We start from the raw sequence: 16,903 nt of genomic DNA, 5'->3' as shown, positions 1-16,903 counted from the left end.
GTGAATTATAAATTAATTGATTTAAACTTCATTATTATTATTATTATTATTATTATTATTATAACTATGTTATTTATTATTATTAATTATTTATTATTTATATGTTGAGATGAGATGAATCGTTTACTCATGTGATTCAGATTGGCGATTCAAATTGTGGTTGCTATAGCAACGCGTGTTATGATTTGACTCCATATATAAACACCGAGACTCGCCGCTATCTGTTGATTGAGGAGAGGCGAATTTCTGAGGCATTTGCTGAGGATTACTGTGCTGATACTGCGATTCTTCAAGGAGACCAGAGAATTTCTGACAGAAGACTTTTATTTTACAAGGAGATCGACGCTCAGAGCTGAAATTATTCCTTTTCACACGTTTTGTTGCTCTTTTGTTGTGTTTATTTTGATTTTGATCTTGTTTTTATCGTTTTTATTGACATTTTTATTGATATTTGATCTTTGTTCTTGTTTTCAGGTTTGCTGGAGTTTGGAGGAGTTTGTCAGATGGGTGAAAACCGCAGTGAGTGTTTTAGTTTTTATTTGTTTATGATCAATCATGATATGATGTTGTGTAATATTTGGGGAAATGTGATGTAAATAAACTGGTACAAATGAACCCATTTCAACACAACTGTTCCCCGATATAAGTGATCAGATGTCTTTTATTCTCTGTAGATGCAGCTACTAAAGTTAATTGTTGATTAATTCTTATAATCTTATAATAAACGTGATATGTTGTTGTTGTTGTTGTTGTCGTTGTCTCAGGCCGCTCCAGATCCAGGAGTTCTGCTTTCATCCAGGCAGCTGTTCAGGACGTCAGGACACATGATGGTGATGGTGAAACCCAGACCGTGAGCCAAGAGCTTGATGGACCTCTGCCTTCCCTGTTGGCCAAATCTGTGTCCACAGATCAGGGTAACAGGAAGAGGAAGCGGCAGAGCGGCAGCCAGCAAACACCAGAAGATGAACGTCCGTCCACCTCATCTAGAAGAGCTCTCAAACGCTCTCGCAGAGGTCAGAATGGCTTATTGAAGAAGTGATGATGATGTTTCAGTAATGCTCTTTTGCAGTTTTCTCTACTGCTGCATGTTTTCTTTGAACACACATTTCTACTGCTCCTCTGTGTTGCAGACGCGTATGCAAAGGGCCCACTGCTGGGAGACGGTGGATTTGGCTCTGTGTTCGCTGGGATGCGCAGGTCCGATGGACTGCCAGTAAGTCGTTTTCTCCGCTCTTCATTCAAACAGCCTTTAGAAATCCTGATCTCAGTAAATGTGATGTGTGAGGATCAGGCAGGTGTGATTTATTATGCTTTATCTGTCTACAGGTCGCCATCAAGTATGTGTCTAAAGAGCGGACACAGAGGAGACTGAGAGTTGTGAGTTCAGTGTGAACCTGTTGTTGTGTTTGATGTTTCATTGGGTTCTGAATCCAATCGTTTGTCCTGCAGGAAGGTCAGGGTCGGCTGCCGCTGGAGGTGGCACTGATGACCCGCGTCAATTCAGCTCCTGCCTGCCCCAACGTCCTGCAGCTGCTTGACTGGTTTGACCGTCCCAGACGCTACATCCTGATCCTGGAGCGTCCGGATCCCTGCCAAGACCTCCAGAGCTTCTGTGAGGAGAACGGCTGTCTGGATGAGCGTCTGGCCAAGAAAGTGCTGGTGCAGCTGATCGCGGCTCTGAAACACTGCGAGAGCCGCGGAGTCCTGCACCGGGACGTCAAGCCAGAGAACCTGCTGATCTCCACAGAGTCCCAGGACATCAAGCTGCTGGACTTCGGCTGTGGAGATCTGCTCAAGCGCTCGGCCTACAAATACTTCGCAGGTGGGTTTGTGTTGCAGAAGGAAACACTCTGTGGATGTTTGTGAGCTTTTGATGATCCACCAAAGGGAATTTGTGTGTGCTGGAGTGTTTTGAACGGGTGTTTGTGTCTCCTTGTGTCTCTCAGGAACTATTCAATACGCTCCACCTGAGTGGTTCTGCAGACAGCGCTACCATGCGGGTCCAGCTACGGTGTGGTCAGTAGGAGTGACCCTCTTCAACATCCTGTGCAACCGTTTCCCCTTCGGAGGTGCACTGAGGGTCACGTCCAGAAGCAAACTGACCTTCCCCATAACTCTGTCAACAGGTAAGAGACTCACTGAGAGATCAGCAGAAGTGTGTTGCTCTGTGTTTCTGAACACGGTGTTGTGTGTATCAGAGTGCCGTCAGCTGATTGGCTGGTGTCTCAGTCCAGCGGCGGCTGATCGGCCCAGTTTGGACGATATTGAGCGCCATCCCTGGTTACAGTGAACAGGTGGCCAGTGACTTGACACTTATCTGAGTGACGCACTCATGGCTTTGATTGTGTTGTTAGGGTCAGTCTGGATTAATGATCTTAATGATTTGTGTAGGGTGAGCAGGAGTCACACAGGAAGTGCAGAGAACTGCTTCCTGATCACCTGCAGAATGAGGAGTGGGCATAAACTAATGGCCGACTCACCCAGGGCCGGGGCCCCTTTACCTGCACTAAGCCACGGCTTTAGATGACTTTAATGTTAAAAGGGATTTTAATAATAAATGTATTATTTAGACAAATAATCCAGGTGTAGTGTCTTCCTAGAGTGACTGGAGAGAGCTCAAATAAAGGGAGAGTTCACACAGAAATCCAGATTTACTCACTGTTTACTCAAGCTCAAGCGGTTTCAAATCTTTAAGAGTTTCTTGTTTTCTGTTTTGCACAAAATAAAATGTTTTGAAGAAGCTGAAAACCTGTAACCGTTGACTTTCATAGTAGCAAAAACAAACAAGTCAATGGGTACAGCTTTTCAGCTTTCTTCAAAATATCTTCTTTTGTATTGAACAGAATAAAGAAACTCAAACAGGTTTGGAGCAAGTGAAAGGGAGTTAATGATACAGAATTGTTATTTTGGGGTGAACTATCCATTTAAGTCCTCTTAATGGAGGTTTTCATAATGGTTTTAAAATGAAGATTGCAGCTCTACTGACTGAGGCTAAAGGTGTGATGAAATATTGTTTAGGTTGTTATTCCATTAAATGATCTTATAGATCTATAATATATAAGTTTTGGTGGAGTTGTTGTGGTAATTTGCCCACAGTAGCAGTAAAACCTCTGAAATGGTGTACACATCTGATGATCTAAGACCTAGTTTTTTGTTTTTTTAATATTAGGAATGTTCAGAGCTCTGTTAGATGTACATTTGCATTCTACATGTCTGTTGTTGTAGCAGGGAGATGTTTGTTTTGTGGCATGAAAAGAGTTTAAGAACTTCAGTTTTAGCTGGGAGTACTACTGCATATGCACTCATGTGATTGGCTTAAATTATATTAAACTGAGAGACCCAGAAACAACACTGAGTCCTTTCTGAGACTGCAAGTCAAATATTTGGAAAAAACATTTAACCTTTCTTAAATGTATTTACATTTTTAATCATTAAAAACTTACAATATTAGAATCAATGAAAATAGGATGCAGATGCCAGAACATTGTCATTAACACTCTTTTGAATCATATTTCTACTAAAGAACAATGACTTTAGTTTACTCTACTTTACATTCTGCTGGTTCTGACATTAGAATAAATACTGAAGTCTGAACTCTGAGCTCTTTTATTCCTCTGCCTTTGTTGCTGTGTGGAAGGCATGTCTAATGAAGCATAACACACTTCATCACCAGCCTGAAACAGAATATATTTCATTAAAATAATAAACAAATAAATATATTATATTATATTGATGTAATTTGTGTTGCTGCTAAACTATTGCGAATGATATATATTAAAATTATTCTCAAAATGTGCTCATACCTCAACATGTCTGTTCTCAGCCCCAGAACCTACAGAAACTTAACAAAAGATAAGAATAATTTACATTTTATAATTTGAGATATCCATTTTTTACGAATAGCTGATGACCTGTAGTTTTCTTCTGACAGAGGCAGTAGACGCAGATGGAGAAGAGGAGAACACACACCGAACACACACTGAACAGCAGATTCCAGCAGAAAACACACTCTGATGCAGGTGATGTGGAGGTGCTGTTAAACCGTTCAGCACAAGGAGACTCTTGCTCTAAAATGAACAACAGGCCATTATTAAAGTGAATATATATTTAGTTATTATATTCATTTTATTTTATCTTTACTGATTACACACAATAATGAAAAATATGAGTTTAACACTGATGAATTTGCTAAAAGTGGTTGGAAAATCAGAAGTTAAAGATTCTAATATTAAATACACTATAAATCATCGTTTTACAAAATATAATGAATTTGCTGTTAATTTAATTTAAAGTATTATTAGAAACTAAGATACACTTTAAAAACTAATTATAAACACTTATTTTACTAATATACTTTATTAAATATACAATTTTTCTGTATTTGAAGTTGGACTATGGCTGCAGGATTGTGTTGCTTAATTATTTGCAGGACTTTGCATTAATTATCGATAAAATTCATTCAAATAATATTAAAATAATAAAACTTTAGGTAAACATGTAAACTTATCATTAAAGCACAGCTATATTATGAAGAGATAAACTATAATTGACACTAATATTAGCTGTAATCCATAATCATCAAAATGAACTGAAATAAACACTTGAAATAAATTATTCTGAGTGTAATGAATTAAATAATTCCCCAGCACGGTTTAATTGAGAAAATATCTTTTGCAACACATTTTTAAACATAATATGTTAAATAAATAATCTCTAATAACTCATGACACAATATTTTAATAGTTATTTTACAAGACACTAGTATTCAGCTTAAAGTGCAGTTTAAAGGCTCACTGGGTTAATTAGGTTAACTAAAGTTAGTTTAATTTAGGCAAATCATAGGACAACAGTGCTTGGTTCTGTAGCCAAAAAAAAAAAAAAAAAAAATCTTACAGGGCTAATAATAATGTGCTTATTTTTTTGTTTGTTTTTATCAAAAACTGTTTTCACTTCAGCCAAACTGAAAAATAAACTTCACTGATCTGATAAGATCTCTTAGATCATTGTCACAAAGCACAGATTTTCCATTAGGCTTTCTTTAGTCTTGTGTATTGATTAATGTGCGCGAGGGCAACTATTGGTTTAATGAGGGAGTTTTCTGAGAGATGAAGAGCTGTAAAGTGAGTGTTCAATTACAAAAAGAAATGATTATACAAACTCAGTGTTTCCTTTTATTAACATTAACAAAACCGTATTACTTTAAAAGAAATATAATTATCAAAGCATGTCTTAGAGCGAATAAGCCCAACAGGTTTTTTATGTAATCGCCTTTTATCTTAATTTATATATAAAATAAATGTTTAATTAGTAATCACTACTGATGGGTTAGATTTTCAATATTCAATATTGTTCAGTAATTATTCAGCAGTAATTAAACATCTCTGTAGCATTTCCTCCTGCAGATGTGGTTCAGTCAGTTCAGCACTGCAGGGAGCTGTCCATTGTGCTGAATTTACTCCACACTAAACTCTCTTCACACATTAAATTCATTATAAGTGTCTGATCAGTGAACAGGATACTGTCATTTCTCAACAACTAAAGAAGGTCTAATGTAGAAATTAAAAGATAATAGGAAATACAAACAGATGGATTTGCTTTATGAAAGGAAATTTTGTTGAATGATTATTACAATTTGGTTTAAATGTTGAATGTTGCACTCGTATATGTTGCATTGCTCTGCTCTTCTTTAAATAAATCAAACCTCAGTTGTGTGCTGTTTACACTGTCTCTGATTCATGGTACGTATTTTAATAAATCAGACTTTTGCATCTTCAGTTTCTCATCAATTCCAAGTCATGAAAATAATAAAAGCAACATTTACAGCTGCAGCGTGCACTAAATATTTTCTTACTTTTCTTATTTCTGTTTTTGTCTAACCACAGTTTATCTCATGCATTGATGTGTGTATTGAGCATGCAAGATCACCAGCTTGACCACAAACAGTTTTAGGACATTCAGTCTGTTGCATGCCTGAATAAAAACACTTGTGGTTTGTGTTCTCGCCTAGCTTTTCACAGCAACTGCAACATCACTGCACCAGGAGCGTCAGTAAAGACCAAGAAGAAGAAGAAGAAACACAGCACTGAGCCTGAAAGCTGATGTACTGAAGGCTGCAAGCAGAATCATTTATGACCCAGAGATAATTTAATATAAAAAATGTATATCAATATAAGAAATGAACCATATTATTAATCATATTATTCATTTCATAAAGAGTTTTTAACTACATTGAAAAAATAGAAACCTGTTTACCTTTAATATGTTTACTTTAATTAACTTTGATATATTTTTACTACTGTAAACTGGTGTATAAAATCAGGCCGCTTCAATGCACACTTTGCACCCTTAACAGAAGTTCAGAAGCTCAAATCACATCAAATCATCAAACGTAATGACAAACGAGAGATGTTTTTCTGAATAAAATACAATCTTTTTTTTTGTTTTAATATAAATGAACAAGGCTAGATAGGTTAGGAAAATTCTAGCAAACGTACAAGCTAATTGTCATTACAGACCTTGTGATAGTAATTTAGCTTATTGAAAGCTGTATATTAGTAATGAAAACAGCTATCTAGATTCATACAAACAGAAATAATGTATTTATAAACTTGCACCTTTCTGCTGTGGACGCCATCTTGTGGTCAGACGCGGGAACTCATTCGGCAGGTGAACTTTTGTGCTTTCTAGCCGTTGAGTGAACACAAAGTCCCTTAAAAAGCCTTCACATACATCCAAAAAAACGAAAACATTAATAAAACTTAATAATATTAAATCTGAAAACAAGAGCAAATGAAAAGTACATAAATATGACTGAACCATGTAGCCTACCAGATGATGATACAAACGGCCATGTGATCTGAAATCGTGCGTAGACCATAGACTGTAAAATATAGGCATAGACATAGAAATGGTGAACGATTTAATTTACTTTCTATTATTTACAATAATAAACTTTTTTTTTTAACTTATATTCCTAATATCTACGTGAGCAGTTAGCACTGTACGTGTAATTAACCAGCATGCACTTACATTGCTTGGGCCACTAATAGAAAATATATGAGTTAATTTTATTATTTTAATTTAATTAATTCCTAAATAGCTGTACATTTTACAAAGTCAAACCTTGTCAAACCAATCTTGCTCATTTAGCATTATTATTACAGTTTCGTGAATTATAAATTAATTGATTTAAACTTCATTATTATTATTATTATTATTATTATAACTATGTTATTTATTATTATTAATTATTTATTATTTATATGTTGAGATGAGATGAATCGTTTACTCATGTGATTCGGATTGGCGATTCAAATTGTGGTTGCTATAGCAACGCGTGTTATGATTTGACTCCATATATAAACACCGAGACTCGCCGCTATCTGTTGATTGAGGAGAGGCGAATTTCTGAGGCATTTGCTGAGGATTACTGTGCTGATACTGCGATTCTTCAAGGAGACCAGAGAATTTCTGACAGAAGACTTTTATTTTACAAGGAGATCGACGCTCAGAGCTGAAATTATTCCTTTTCACACGTTTTGTTGCTCTTTTGTTGTGTTTATTTTGATTTTGATCTTGTTTTTATCGTTTTTATTGACATTTTTATTGATATTTGATCTTTGTTCTTGTTTTCAGGTTTGCTGGAGTTTGGAGGAGTTTGTCAGATGGGTGAAAACCGCAGTGAGTGTTTTAGTTTTTATTTGTTTATGATCAATCATGATATGATGTTGTGTAATATTTGGGGAAATGTGATGTAAATAAACTGGTACAAATGAACCCATTTCAACACAACTGTTCCCCGATATAAGTGATCAGATGTCTTTTATTCTCTGTAGATGCAGCTACTAAAGTTAATTGTTGATTAATTCTTATAATCTTATAATAAACGTGATATGTTGTTGTTGTTGTTGTTGTCGTTGTCTCAGGCCGCTCCAGATCCAGGAGTTCTGCTTTCATCCAGGCAGCTGTTCAGGACGTCAGGACACATGATGGTGATGGTGAAACCCAGACCGTGAGCCAAGAGCTTGATGGACCTCTGCCTTCCCTGTTGGCCAAATCTGTGTCCACAGATCAGGGTAACAGGAAGAGGAAGCGGCAGAGCGGCAGCCAGCAAACACCAGAAGATGAACGTCCGTCCACCTCATCTAGAAGAGCTCTCAAACGCTCTCGCAGAGGTCAGAATGGCTTATTGAAGAAGTGATGATGATGTTTCAGTAATGCTCTTTTGCAGTTTTCTCTACTGCTGCATGTTTTCTTTGAACACACATTTCTACTGCTCCTCTGTGTTGCAGACGCGTATGCAAAGGGCCCACTGCTGGGAGACGGTGGATTTGGCTCTGTGTTCGCTGGGATGCGCAGGTCCGATGGACTGCCAGTAAGTCGTTTTCTCCGCTCTTCATTCAAACAGCCTTTAGAAATCCTGATCTCAGTAAATGTGATGTGTGAGGATCAGGCAGGTGTGATTTATTATGCTTTATCTGTCTACAGGTCGCCATCAAGTATGTGTCCAAAGAGCGGACACAGAGGAGACTGAGAGTTGTGAGTTCAGTGTGAACCTGTTGTTGTGTTTGATGTTTCATTGGGTTCTGAATCCAATCGTTTGTCCTGCAGGAAGGTCAGGGTCGGCTGCCGCTGGAGGTGGCACTGATGACCCGCGTCAATTCAGCTCCTGCCTGCCCCAACGTCCTGCAGCTGCTTGACTGGTTTGACCGTCCCAGACGCTACATCCTGATCCTGGAGCGTCCGGATCCCTGCCAAGACCTCCAGAGCTTCTGTGAGGAGAACGGCTGTCTGGATGAGCGTCTGGCCAAGAAAGTGCTGGTGCAGCTGATCGCGGCTCTGAAACACTGCGAGAGCCGCGGAGTCCTGCACCGGGACGTCAAGCCAGAGAACCTGCTGATCTCCACAGAGTCCCAGGACATCAAGCTGCTGGACTTCGGCTGTGGAGATCTGCTCAAGCGCTCGGCCTACAAATACTTCGCAGGTGGGTTTGTGTTGCAGAAGGAAACACTCTGTGGATGTTTGTGAGCTTTTGATGATCCACCAAAGGGAATTTGTGTGTGCTGGAGTGTTTTGAACGGGTGTTTGTGTCTCCTTGTGTCTCTCAGGAACTATTCAATACGCTCCACCTGAGTGGTTCTGCAGACAGCGCTACCATGCGGGTCCAGCTACGGTGTGGTCAGTAGGAGTGACCCTCTTCAACATCCTGTGCAACCGTTTCCCCTTCGGAGGTGCACTGAGGGTCACGTCCAGAAGCAAACTGACCTTCCCCATAACTCTGTCAACAGGTAAGAGACTCACTGAGAGATCAGCAGAAGTGTGTTGCTCTGTGTTTCTGAACACGGTGTTGTGTGTATCAGAGTGCCGTCAGCTGATTGGCTGGTGTCTCAGTCCAGCGGCGGCTGATCGGCCCAGTTTGGACGATATTGAGCGCCATCCCTGGTTACAGTGAACAGGTGGCCAGTGACTTGACACTTATCTGAGTGACGCACTCATGGCTTTGATTGTGTTGTTAGGGTCAGTCTGGATTAATGATCTTAATGATTTGTGTAGGGTGAGCAGGAGTCACACAGGAAGTGCAGAGAACTGCTTCCTGATCACCTGCAGAATGAGGAGTGGGCATAAACTAATGGCCGACTCACCCAGGGCCGGGGCCCCTTTACCTGCACTAAGCCACGGCTTTAGATGACTTTAATGTTAAAAGGGATTTTAATAATAAATGTATTATTTAGACAAATAATCCAGGTGTAGTGTCTTCCTAGAGTGACTGGAGAGAGCTCAAATAAAGGGAGAGTTCACACAGAAATCCAGATTTACTCACTGTTTACTCAAGCTCAAGCGGTTTCAAATCTTTAAGAGTTTCTTGTTTTCTGTTTTGCACAAAATAAAATGTTTTGAAGAAGCTGAAAACCTGTAACCGTTGACTTTCATAGTAGCAAAAACAAACAAGTCAATGGGTACAGCTTTTCAGCTTTCTTCAAAATATCTTCTTTTGTATTGAACAGAATAAAGAAACTCAAACAGGTTTGGAGCAAGTGAAAGGGAGTTAATGATACAGAATTGTTATTTTGGGGTGAACTATCCATTTAAGTCCTCTTAATGGAGGTTTTCATAATGGTTTTAAAATGAAGATTGCAGCTCTACTGACTGAGGCTAAAGGTGTGATGAAATATTGTTTAGGTTGTTATTCCATTAAATGATCTTATAGATCTATAATATATAAGTTTTGGTGGAGTTGTTGTGGTAATTTGCCCACAGTAGCAGTAAAACCTCTGAAATGGTGTACACATCTGATGATCTAAGACCTAGTTTTTTGTTTTTTTAATATTAGGAATGTTCAGAGCTCTGTTAGATGTACATTTGCATTCTACATGTCTGTTGTTGTAGCAGGGAGATGTTTGTTTTGTGGCATGAAAAGAGTTTAAGAACTTCAGTTTTAGCTGGGAGTACTACTGCATATGCACTCATGTGATTGGCTTAAATTATATTAAACTGAGAGACCCAGAAACAACACTGAGTCCTTTCTGAGACTGCAAGTCAAATATTTGGAAAAAACATTTAACCTTTCTTAAATGTATTTACATTTTTAATCATTAAAAACTTACAATATTAGAATCAATGAAAATAGGATGCAGATGCCAGAACATTGTCATTAACACTCTTTTGAATCATATTTCTACTAAAGAACAATGACTTTAGTTTACTCTACTTTACATTCTGCTGGTTCTGACATTAGAATAAATACTGAAGTCTGAACTCTGAGCTCTTTTATTCCTCTGCCTTTGTTGCTGTGTGGAAGGCATGTCTAATGAAGCATAACACACTTCATCACCAGCCTGAAACAGAATATATTTCATTAAAATAATAAACAAATAAATATATTATATTATATTGATGTAATTTGTGTTGCTGCTAAACTATTGCGAATGATATATATTAAAATTATTCTCAAAATGTGCTCATACCTCAACATGTCTGTTCTCAGCCCCAGAACCTACAGAAACTTAACAAAAGATAAGAATAATTTACATTTTATAATTTGAGATATCCATTTTTTACGAATAGCTGATGACCTGTAGTTTTCTTCTGACAGAGGCAGTAGACGCAGATGGAGAAGAGGAGAACACACACCGAACACACACTGAACAGCAGATTCCAGCAGAAAACACACTCTGATGCAGGTGATGTGGAGGTGCTGTTAAACCGTTCAGCACAAGGAGACTCTTGCTCTAAAATGAACAACAGGCCATTATTAAAGTGAATATATATTTAGTTATTATATTCATTTTATTTTATCTTTACTGATTACACACAATAATGAAAAATATGAGTTTAACACTGATGAATTTGCTAAAAGTGGTTGGAAAATCAGAAGTTAAAGATTCTAATATTAAATACACTATAAATCATCGTTTTACAAAATATAATGAATTTGCTGTTAATTTAATTTAAAGTATTATTAGAAACTAAGATACACTTTAAAAACTAATTATAAACACTTATTTTACTAATATACTTTATTAAATATACAATTTTTCTGTATTTGAAGTTGGACTATGGCTGCAGGATTGTGTTGCTTAATTATTTGCAGGACTTTGCATTAATTATCGATAAAATTCATTCAAATAATATTAAAATAATAAAACTTTAGGTAAACATGTAAACTTATCATTAAAGCACAGCTATATTATGAAGAGATAAACTATAATTGACACTAATATTAGCTGTAATCCATAATCATCAAAATGAACTGAAATAAACACTTGAAATAAATTATTCTGAGTGTAATGAATGATTAAATAATTCCCCAGCACGGTTTAATTGAGAAAATATCTTTTGCAACACATTTTTAAACATAATATGTTAAATAAATAATCTCTAATAACTCATGACACAATATTTTAATAGTTATTTTACAAGACACTAGTATTCAGCTTAAAGTGCAGTTTAAAGGCTCACTGGGTTAATTAGGTTAACTAAAGTTAGTTTAATTTAGGCAAATCATAGGACAACAGTGCTTGGTTCTGTAGCCAAAAAAAAAAAAAAAAAAAATCTTACAGGGCTAATAATAATGTGCTTAATTTTTTGTTTGTTTTTATCAAAAACTGTTTTCACTTCAGCCAAACTGAAAAATAAACTTCACTGATCTGATAAGATCTCTTAGATCATTGTCACAAAGCACAGATTTTCCATTAGGCTTTCTTTAGTCTTGTGTATTGATTAATGTGCGCGAGGGCAACTATTGGTTTAATGAGGGAGTTTTCTGAGAGATGAAGAGCTGTAAAGTGAGTGTTCAATTACAAAAAGAAATGATTATACAAACTCAGTGTTTCCTTTTATTAACATTAACAAAACCGTATTACTTTAAAAGAAATATAATTATCAAAGCATGTCTTAGAGCGAATAAGCCCAACAGGTTTTTTATGTAATCGCCTTTTATCTTAATTTATATATAAAATAAATGTTTAATTAGTAATCACTACTGATGGGTTAGATTTTCAATATTCAATATTGTTCAGTAATTATTCAGCAGTAATTAAACATCTCTGTAGCATTTCCTCCTGCAGATGTGGTTCAGTCAGTTCAGCACTGCAGGGAGCTGTCCATTGTGCTGAATTTACTCCACACTAAACTCTCTTCACACATTAAATTCATTATAAGTGTCTGATCAGTGAACAGGATACTGTCATTTCTCAACAACTAAAGAAGGTCTAATGTAGAAATTAAAAGATAATAGGAAATACAAACAGATGGATTTGCTTTATGAAAGGAAATTTTGTTGAATGATTATTACAATTTGGTTTAAATGTTGAATGTTGCACTCGTATATGTTGCATTGCTCTGCTCTTCTTTAAATAAATCAAACCTCAGTTGTGTGCTGTTTACACTGTCTCTGATTCATGGTACGTATTTTAATAAATCAGACTTTTGCATCTTCAGTTTCTCATCAATTCCAAGTCATGAAAATAATAAAAGCAACATTTACAGCTGCAGCGTGCACTAAATATTTTCTTACTTTTCTTATTTCTGTTTTTGTCTAACCACAGTTTATCTCATGCATTGATGTGTGTATTGAGCATGCAAGATCACCAGCTTGACCACAAACAGTTTTAGGACATTCAGTCTGTTGCATGCCTGAATAAAAACACTTGTGGTTTGTGTTCTCGCCTAGCTTTTCACAGCAACTGCAACATCACTGCACCAGGAGCGTCAGTAAAGACCAAGAAGAAGAAGAAGAAACACAGCACTGAGCCTGAAAGCTGATGTACTGAAGGCTGCAAGCAGAATCATTTATGACCCAGAGATAATTTAATATAAAAAATGTATATCAATATAAGAAATGAACCATATTATTAATCATATTATTCATTTCATAAAGAGTTTTTAACTACATTGAAAAAATAGAAACCTGTTTACCTTTAATATGTTTACTTTAATTAACTTTGATATATTTTTACTACTGTAAACTGGTGTATAAAATCAGGCCGCTTCAATGCACACTTTGCACCCTTAACAGAAGTTCAGAAGCTCAAATCACATCAAATCATCAAACGTAATGACAAACGAGAGATGTTTTTCTGAATAAAATACAATCTTTTTTTTTGTTTTAATATAAATGAACAAGGCTAGATAGGTTAGGAAAATTCTAGCAAACGTACAAGCTAATTGTCATTACAGACCTTGTGATAGTAATTTAGCTTATTGAAAGCTGTATATTAGTAATGAAAACAGCTATCTAGATTCATACAAACAGAAATAATGTATTTATAAACTTGCACCTTTCTGCTGTGGACGCCATCTTGTGGTCAGACGCGGGAACTCATTCGGCAGGTGAACTTTTGTGCTTTCTAGCCGTTGAGTGAACACAAAGTCCCTTAAAAAGCCTTCACATACATCCAAAAAAACGAAAACATTAATAAAACTTAATAATATTAAATCTGAAAACAAGAGCAAATGAAAAGTACATAAATATGACTGAACCATGTAGCCTACCAGATGATGATACAAACGGCCATGTGATCTGAAATCGTGCGTAGACCATAGACTGTAAAATATAGGCATAGACATAGAAATGGTGAACGATTTAATTTACTTTCTATTATTTACAATAATAAACTTTTTTTTTTAACTTATATTCCTAATATCTACGTGAGCAGTTAGCACTGTACGTGTAATTAACCAGCATGCACTTACATTGCTTGGGCCACTAATAGAAAATATATGAGTTAATTTTATTATTTTAATTTAATTAATTCCTAAATAGCTGTACATTTTACAAAGTCAAACCTTGTCAAACCAATCTTGCTCATTTAGCATTATTATTACAGTTTCGTGAATTATAAATTAATTGATTTAAACTTCATTATTATTATTATTATTATTATTATAACTATGTTATTTATTATTATTAATTATTTATTATTTATATGTTGAGATGAGATGAATCGTTTACTCATGTGATTCAGATTGGCGATTCAAATTGTGGTTGCTATAGCAACGCGTGTTATGATTTGACTCCATATATAAACACCGAGACTCGCCGCTATCTGTTGATTGAGGAGAGGCGAATTTCTGAGGCATTTGCTGAGGATTACTGTGCTGATACTGCGATTCTTCAAGGAGACCAGAGAATTTCTGACAGAAGACTTTTATTTTACAAGGAGATCGACGCTCAGAGCTGAAATTATTCCTTTTCACACGTTTTGTTGCTCTTTTGTTGTGTTTATTTTGATTTTGATCTTGTTTTTATCGTTTTTATTGACATTTTTATTGATATTTGATCTTTGTTCTTGTTTTCAGGTTTGCTGGAGTTTGGAGGAGTTTGTCAGATGGGTGAAAACCGCAGTGAGTGTTTTAGTTTTTATTTGTTTATGATCAATCATGATATGATGTTGTGTAATATTTGGGGAAATGTGATGTAAATAAACTGGTACAAATGAACCCATTTCAACACAACTGTTCCCCGATATAAGTGATCAGATGTCTTTTATTCTCTGTAGATGCAGCTACTAAAGTTAATTGTTGATTAATTCTTATAATCTTATAATAAACGTGATATGTTGTTGTTGTTGTTGTTGTCGTTGTCTCAGGCCGCTCCAGATCCAGGAGTTCTGCTTTCATCCAGGCAGCTGTTCAGGACGTCAGGACACATGATGGTGATGGTGAAACCCAGACCGTGAGCCAAGAGCTTGATGGACCTCTGCCTTCCCTGTTGGCCAAATCTGTGTCCACAGATCAGGGTAACAGGAAGAGGAAGCGGCAGAGCGGCAGCCAGCAAACACCAGAAGATGAACGTCCGTCCACCTCATCTAGAAGAGCTCTCAAACGCTCTCGCAGAGGTCAGAATGGCTTATTGAAGAAGTGATGATGATGTTTCAGTAATGCTCTTTTGCAGTTTTCTCTACTGCTGCATGTTTTCTTTGAACACACATTTCTACTGCTCCTCTGTGTTGCAGACGCGTATGCAAAGGGCCCACTGCTGGGAGACGGTGGATTTGGCTCTGTGTTCGCTGGGATGCGCAGGTCCGATGGACTGCCAGTAAGTCGTTTTCTCCGCTCTTCATTCAAACAGCCTTTAGAAATCCTGATCTCAGTAAATGTGATGTGTGAGGATCAGGCAGGTGTGATTTATTATGCTTTATCTGTCTACAGGTCGCCATCAAGTATGTGTCCAAAGAGCGGACACAGAGGAGACTGAGAGTTGTGAGTTCAGTGTGAACCTGTTGTTGTGTTTGATGTTTCATTGGGTTCTGAATCCAATCGTTTGTCCTGCAGGAAGGTCAGGGTCGGCTGCCGCTGGAGGTGGCACTGATGACCCGCGTCAATTCAGCTCCTGCCTGCCCCAACGTCCTGCAGCTGCTTGACTGGTTTGACCGTCCCAGACGCTACATCCTGATCCTGGAGCGTCCGGATCCCTGCCAAGACCTCCAGAGCTTCTGTGAGGAGAACGGCTGTCTGGATGAGCGTCTGGCCAAGAAAGTGCTGGTGCAGCTGATTGCGGCTCTGAAACACTGCGAGAGCCGCGGAGTCCTGCACCGGGACGTCAAGCCAGAGAACCTGCTGATCTCCACAGAGTCCCAGGACATCAAGCTGCTGGACTTCGGCTGTGGAGATCTGCTCAAGCGCTCGGCCTACAAATACTTCGCAGGTGGGTTTGTGTTGCAGAAGGAAACACTCTGTGGATGTTTGTGAGCTTTTGATGATCCACCAAAGGGAATTTGTGTGTGCTGGAGTGTTTTGAACGGGTGTTTGTGTCTCCTTGTGTCTCTCAGGAACTATTCAATACGCTCCACCTGAGTGGTTCTGCAGACAGCGCTACCATGCGGGTCCAGCTACGGTGTGGTCAGTAGGAGTGACCCTCTTCAACATCCTGTGCAACCGTTTCCCCTTCGGAGGTGCACTGAGGGTCACGTCCAGAAGCAAACTGACCTTCCCCATAACTCTGTCAACAGGTAAGAGACTCACTGAGAGATCAGCAGAAGTGTGTTGCTCTGTGTTTCTGAACACGGTGTTGTGTGTATCAGAGTGCCGTCAGCTGATTGGCTGGTGTCTCAGTCCAGCGGCGGCTGATCGGCCCAGTTTGGACGATATTGAGCGCCATCCCTGGTTACAGTGAACAGGTGGCCAGTGACTTGACACTTATCTGAGTGACGCACTCATGGCTTTGATTGTGTTGTTAGGGTCAGTCTGGATTAATGATCTTAATGATTTGTGTAGGGTGAGCAGGAGTCACACAGGAAGTGCAGAGAACTGCTTCCTGATCACCTGCAGAATGAGGAGTGGGCATAAACTAATGGCCGACTCACCCAGGGCCGGGGCCCCTTTACCTGCACTAAGCCACGGCTTTAGATGACTTTAATGTTAAAAGGGATTTTAATAATAAATGTATTATTTAGACAAATAA

General features: G+C 37.8%; 3 protein-coding genes across 10 annotated transcripts; all 3 read left to right on the top strand.

Moving 5' to 3' along the window:
* The first annotated feature begins 99 nt into the window (after positions 1-99).
* Positions 100-6,775, top strand: LOC137489981 (serine/threonine-protein kinase pim-3-like). Of its 4 annotated transcripts, none has more exons than XM_087290869.1 (8): positions 100-519; positions 765-1,013; positions 1,131-1,213; positions 1,327-1,377; positions 1,450-1,822; positions 1,947-2,126; positions 2,199-2,294; positions 2,392-2,578. In XM_087290869.1, the coding sequence occupies exons 1-7, from the start codon at positions 504-506 to the stop codon at positions 2,288-2,290; spliced, it is 1,044 nt and encodes a 347-aa protein (XP_087146995.1). In that variant the 5' UTR covers positions 100-503; the 3' UTR covers positions 2,291-2,294; positions 2,392-2,578. The 4 variants fall into 4 exon arrangements, 3 of the variants coding, with proteins under 3 accessions (XP_087146995.1, XP_087146998.1, XP_087146999.1); XR_015513688.1 differs by lacking the exons at positions 2,199-2,294; positions 2,392-2,578 and adding exons at positions 3,932-4,095; positions 6,008-6,775 and having other exon boundaries at positions 134-519; XM_087290873.1 differs by lacking the exons at positions 2,199-2,294; positions 2,392-2,578 and adding exons at positions 3,932-4,019; positions 6,008-6,733 and having other exon boundaries at positions 159-519.
* Positions 6,776-7,269: 494 nt separating this feature from the next.
* LOC110438564 (serine/threonine-protein kinase pim-3-like) lies at positions 7,270-13,939 on the top strand. 5 transcript variants are annotated; one of them, XR_015513691.1, is made up of 8 exons: positions 7,270-7,680; positions 7,926-8,174; positions 8,292-8,374; positions 8,488-8,538; positions 8,611-8,983; positions 9,108-9,287; positions 11,093-11,256; positions 13,172-13,939. XR_015513691.1 is itself a non-coding variant. In XM_087290885.1 (8 exons), the coding sequence occupies exons 1-7, from the start codon at positions 7,665-7,667 to the stop codon at positions 9,449-9,451; spliced, it is 1,044 nt and encodes a 347-aa protein (XP_087147011.1). In that variant the 5' UTR covers positions 7,270-7,664; the 3' UTR covers positions 9,452-9,455; positions 9,553-9,739. The 5 variants fall into 5 exon arrangements, 4 of the variants coding, with proteins under 4 accessions (XP_087147011.1, XP_087147012.1, XP_087147014.1 ...); XM_087290885.1 differs by lacking the exons at positions 11,093-11,256; positions 13,172-13,939 and adding exons at positions 9,360-9,455; positions 9,553-9,739; XM_087290886.1 differs by lacking the exon at positions 13,172-13,939 and having other exon boundaries at positions 11,093-12,938.
* Positions 13,940-14,487: 548 nt separating this feature from the next.
* LOC100330009 (serine/threonine-protein kinase pim-3) lies at positions 14,488-16,903 on the top strand. Its single transcript, XM_087290901.1, has 8 exons — positions 14,488-14,844; positions 15,090-15,338; positions 15,456-15,538; positions 15,652-15,702; positions 15,775-16,147; positions 16,272-16,451; positions 16,524-16,619; positions 16,717-16,903. Exons 1-7 carry the CDS (start codon positions 14,829-14,831, stop codon positions 16,613-16,615), a joined length of 1,044 nt encoding a protein of 347 aa, XP_087147027.1. The 5' UTR covers positions 14,488-14,828; the 3' UTR covers positions 16,616-16,619; positions 16,717-16,903.

Source organism: Danio rerio, chromosome 17 (genome assembly GCF_052040795.2).
Source record: "Danio rerio strain M-AB ecotype USA chromosome 17, GRCz13ab, whole genome shotgun sequence".
NCBI lineage: Eukaryota > Metazoa > Chordata > Actinopteri > Cypriniformes > Danionidae > Danio > Danio rerio.
Note: the sequence above shows the minus strand (reverse complement) of the source record. Positions and strands in the feature narration are given on the sequence as shown.

Excerpts from the sequence above, each read along its gene's own strand:
- LOC137489981 (XM_087290869.1), top strand. Across the intron at positions 1,378-1,449 it reads CACAGAGGAGACTGAGAGTT|GAAGGTCAGGGTCGGCTGCC; the intron begins GTGAGTTCAGTG and ends TTTGTCCTGCAG. Across the intron at positions 2,127-2,198 it reads CCCCATAACTCTGTCAACAG|AGTGCCGTCAGCTGATTGGC; the intron begins GTAAGAGACTCA and ends TGTGTGTATCAG.
- LOC110438564 (XM_087290885.1), top strand. Across the intron at positions 8,375-8,487 it reads GCAGGTCCGATGGACTGCCA|GTCGCCATCAAGTATGTGTC; the intron begins GTAAGTCGTTTT and ends ATCTGTCTACAG. Across the intron at positions 9,288-9,359 it reads CCCCATAACTCTGTCAACAG|AGTGCCGTCAGCTGATTGGC; the intron begins GTAAGAGACTCA and ends TGTGTGTATCAG.
- LOC100330009 (XM_087290901.1), top strand. Across the intron at positions 16,148-16,271 it reads GGCCTACAAATACTTCGCAG|GAACTATTCAATACGCTCCA; the intron begins GTGGGTTTGTGT and ends TGTGTCTCTCAG. Across the intron at positions 16,452-16,523 it reads CCCCATAACTCTGTCAACAG|AGTGCCGTCAGCTGATTGGC; the intron begins GTAAGAGACTCA and ends TGTGTGTATCAG.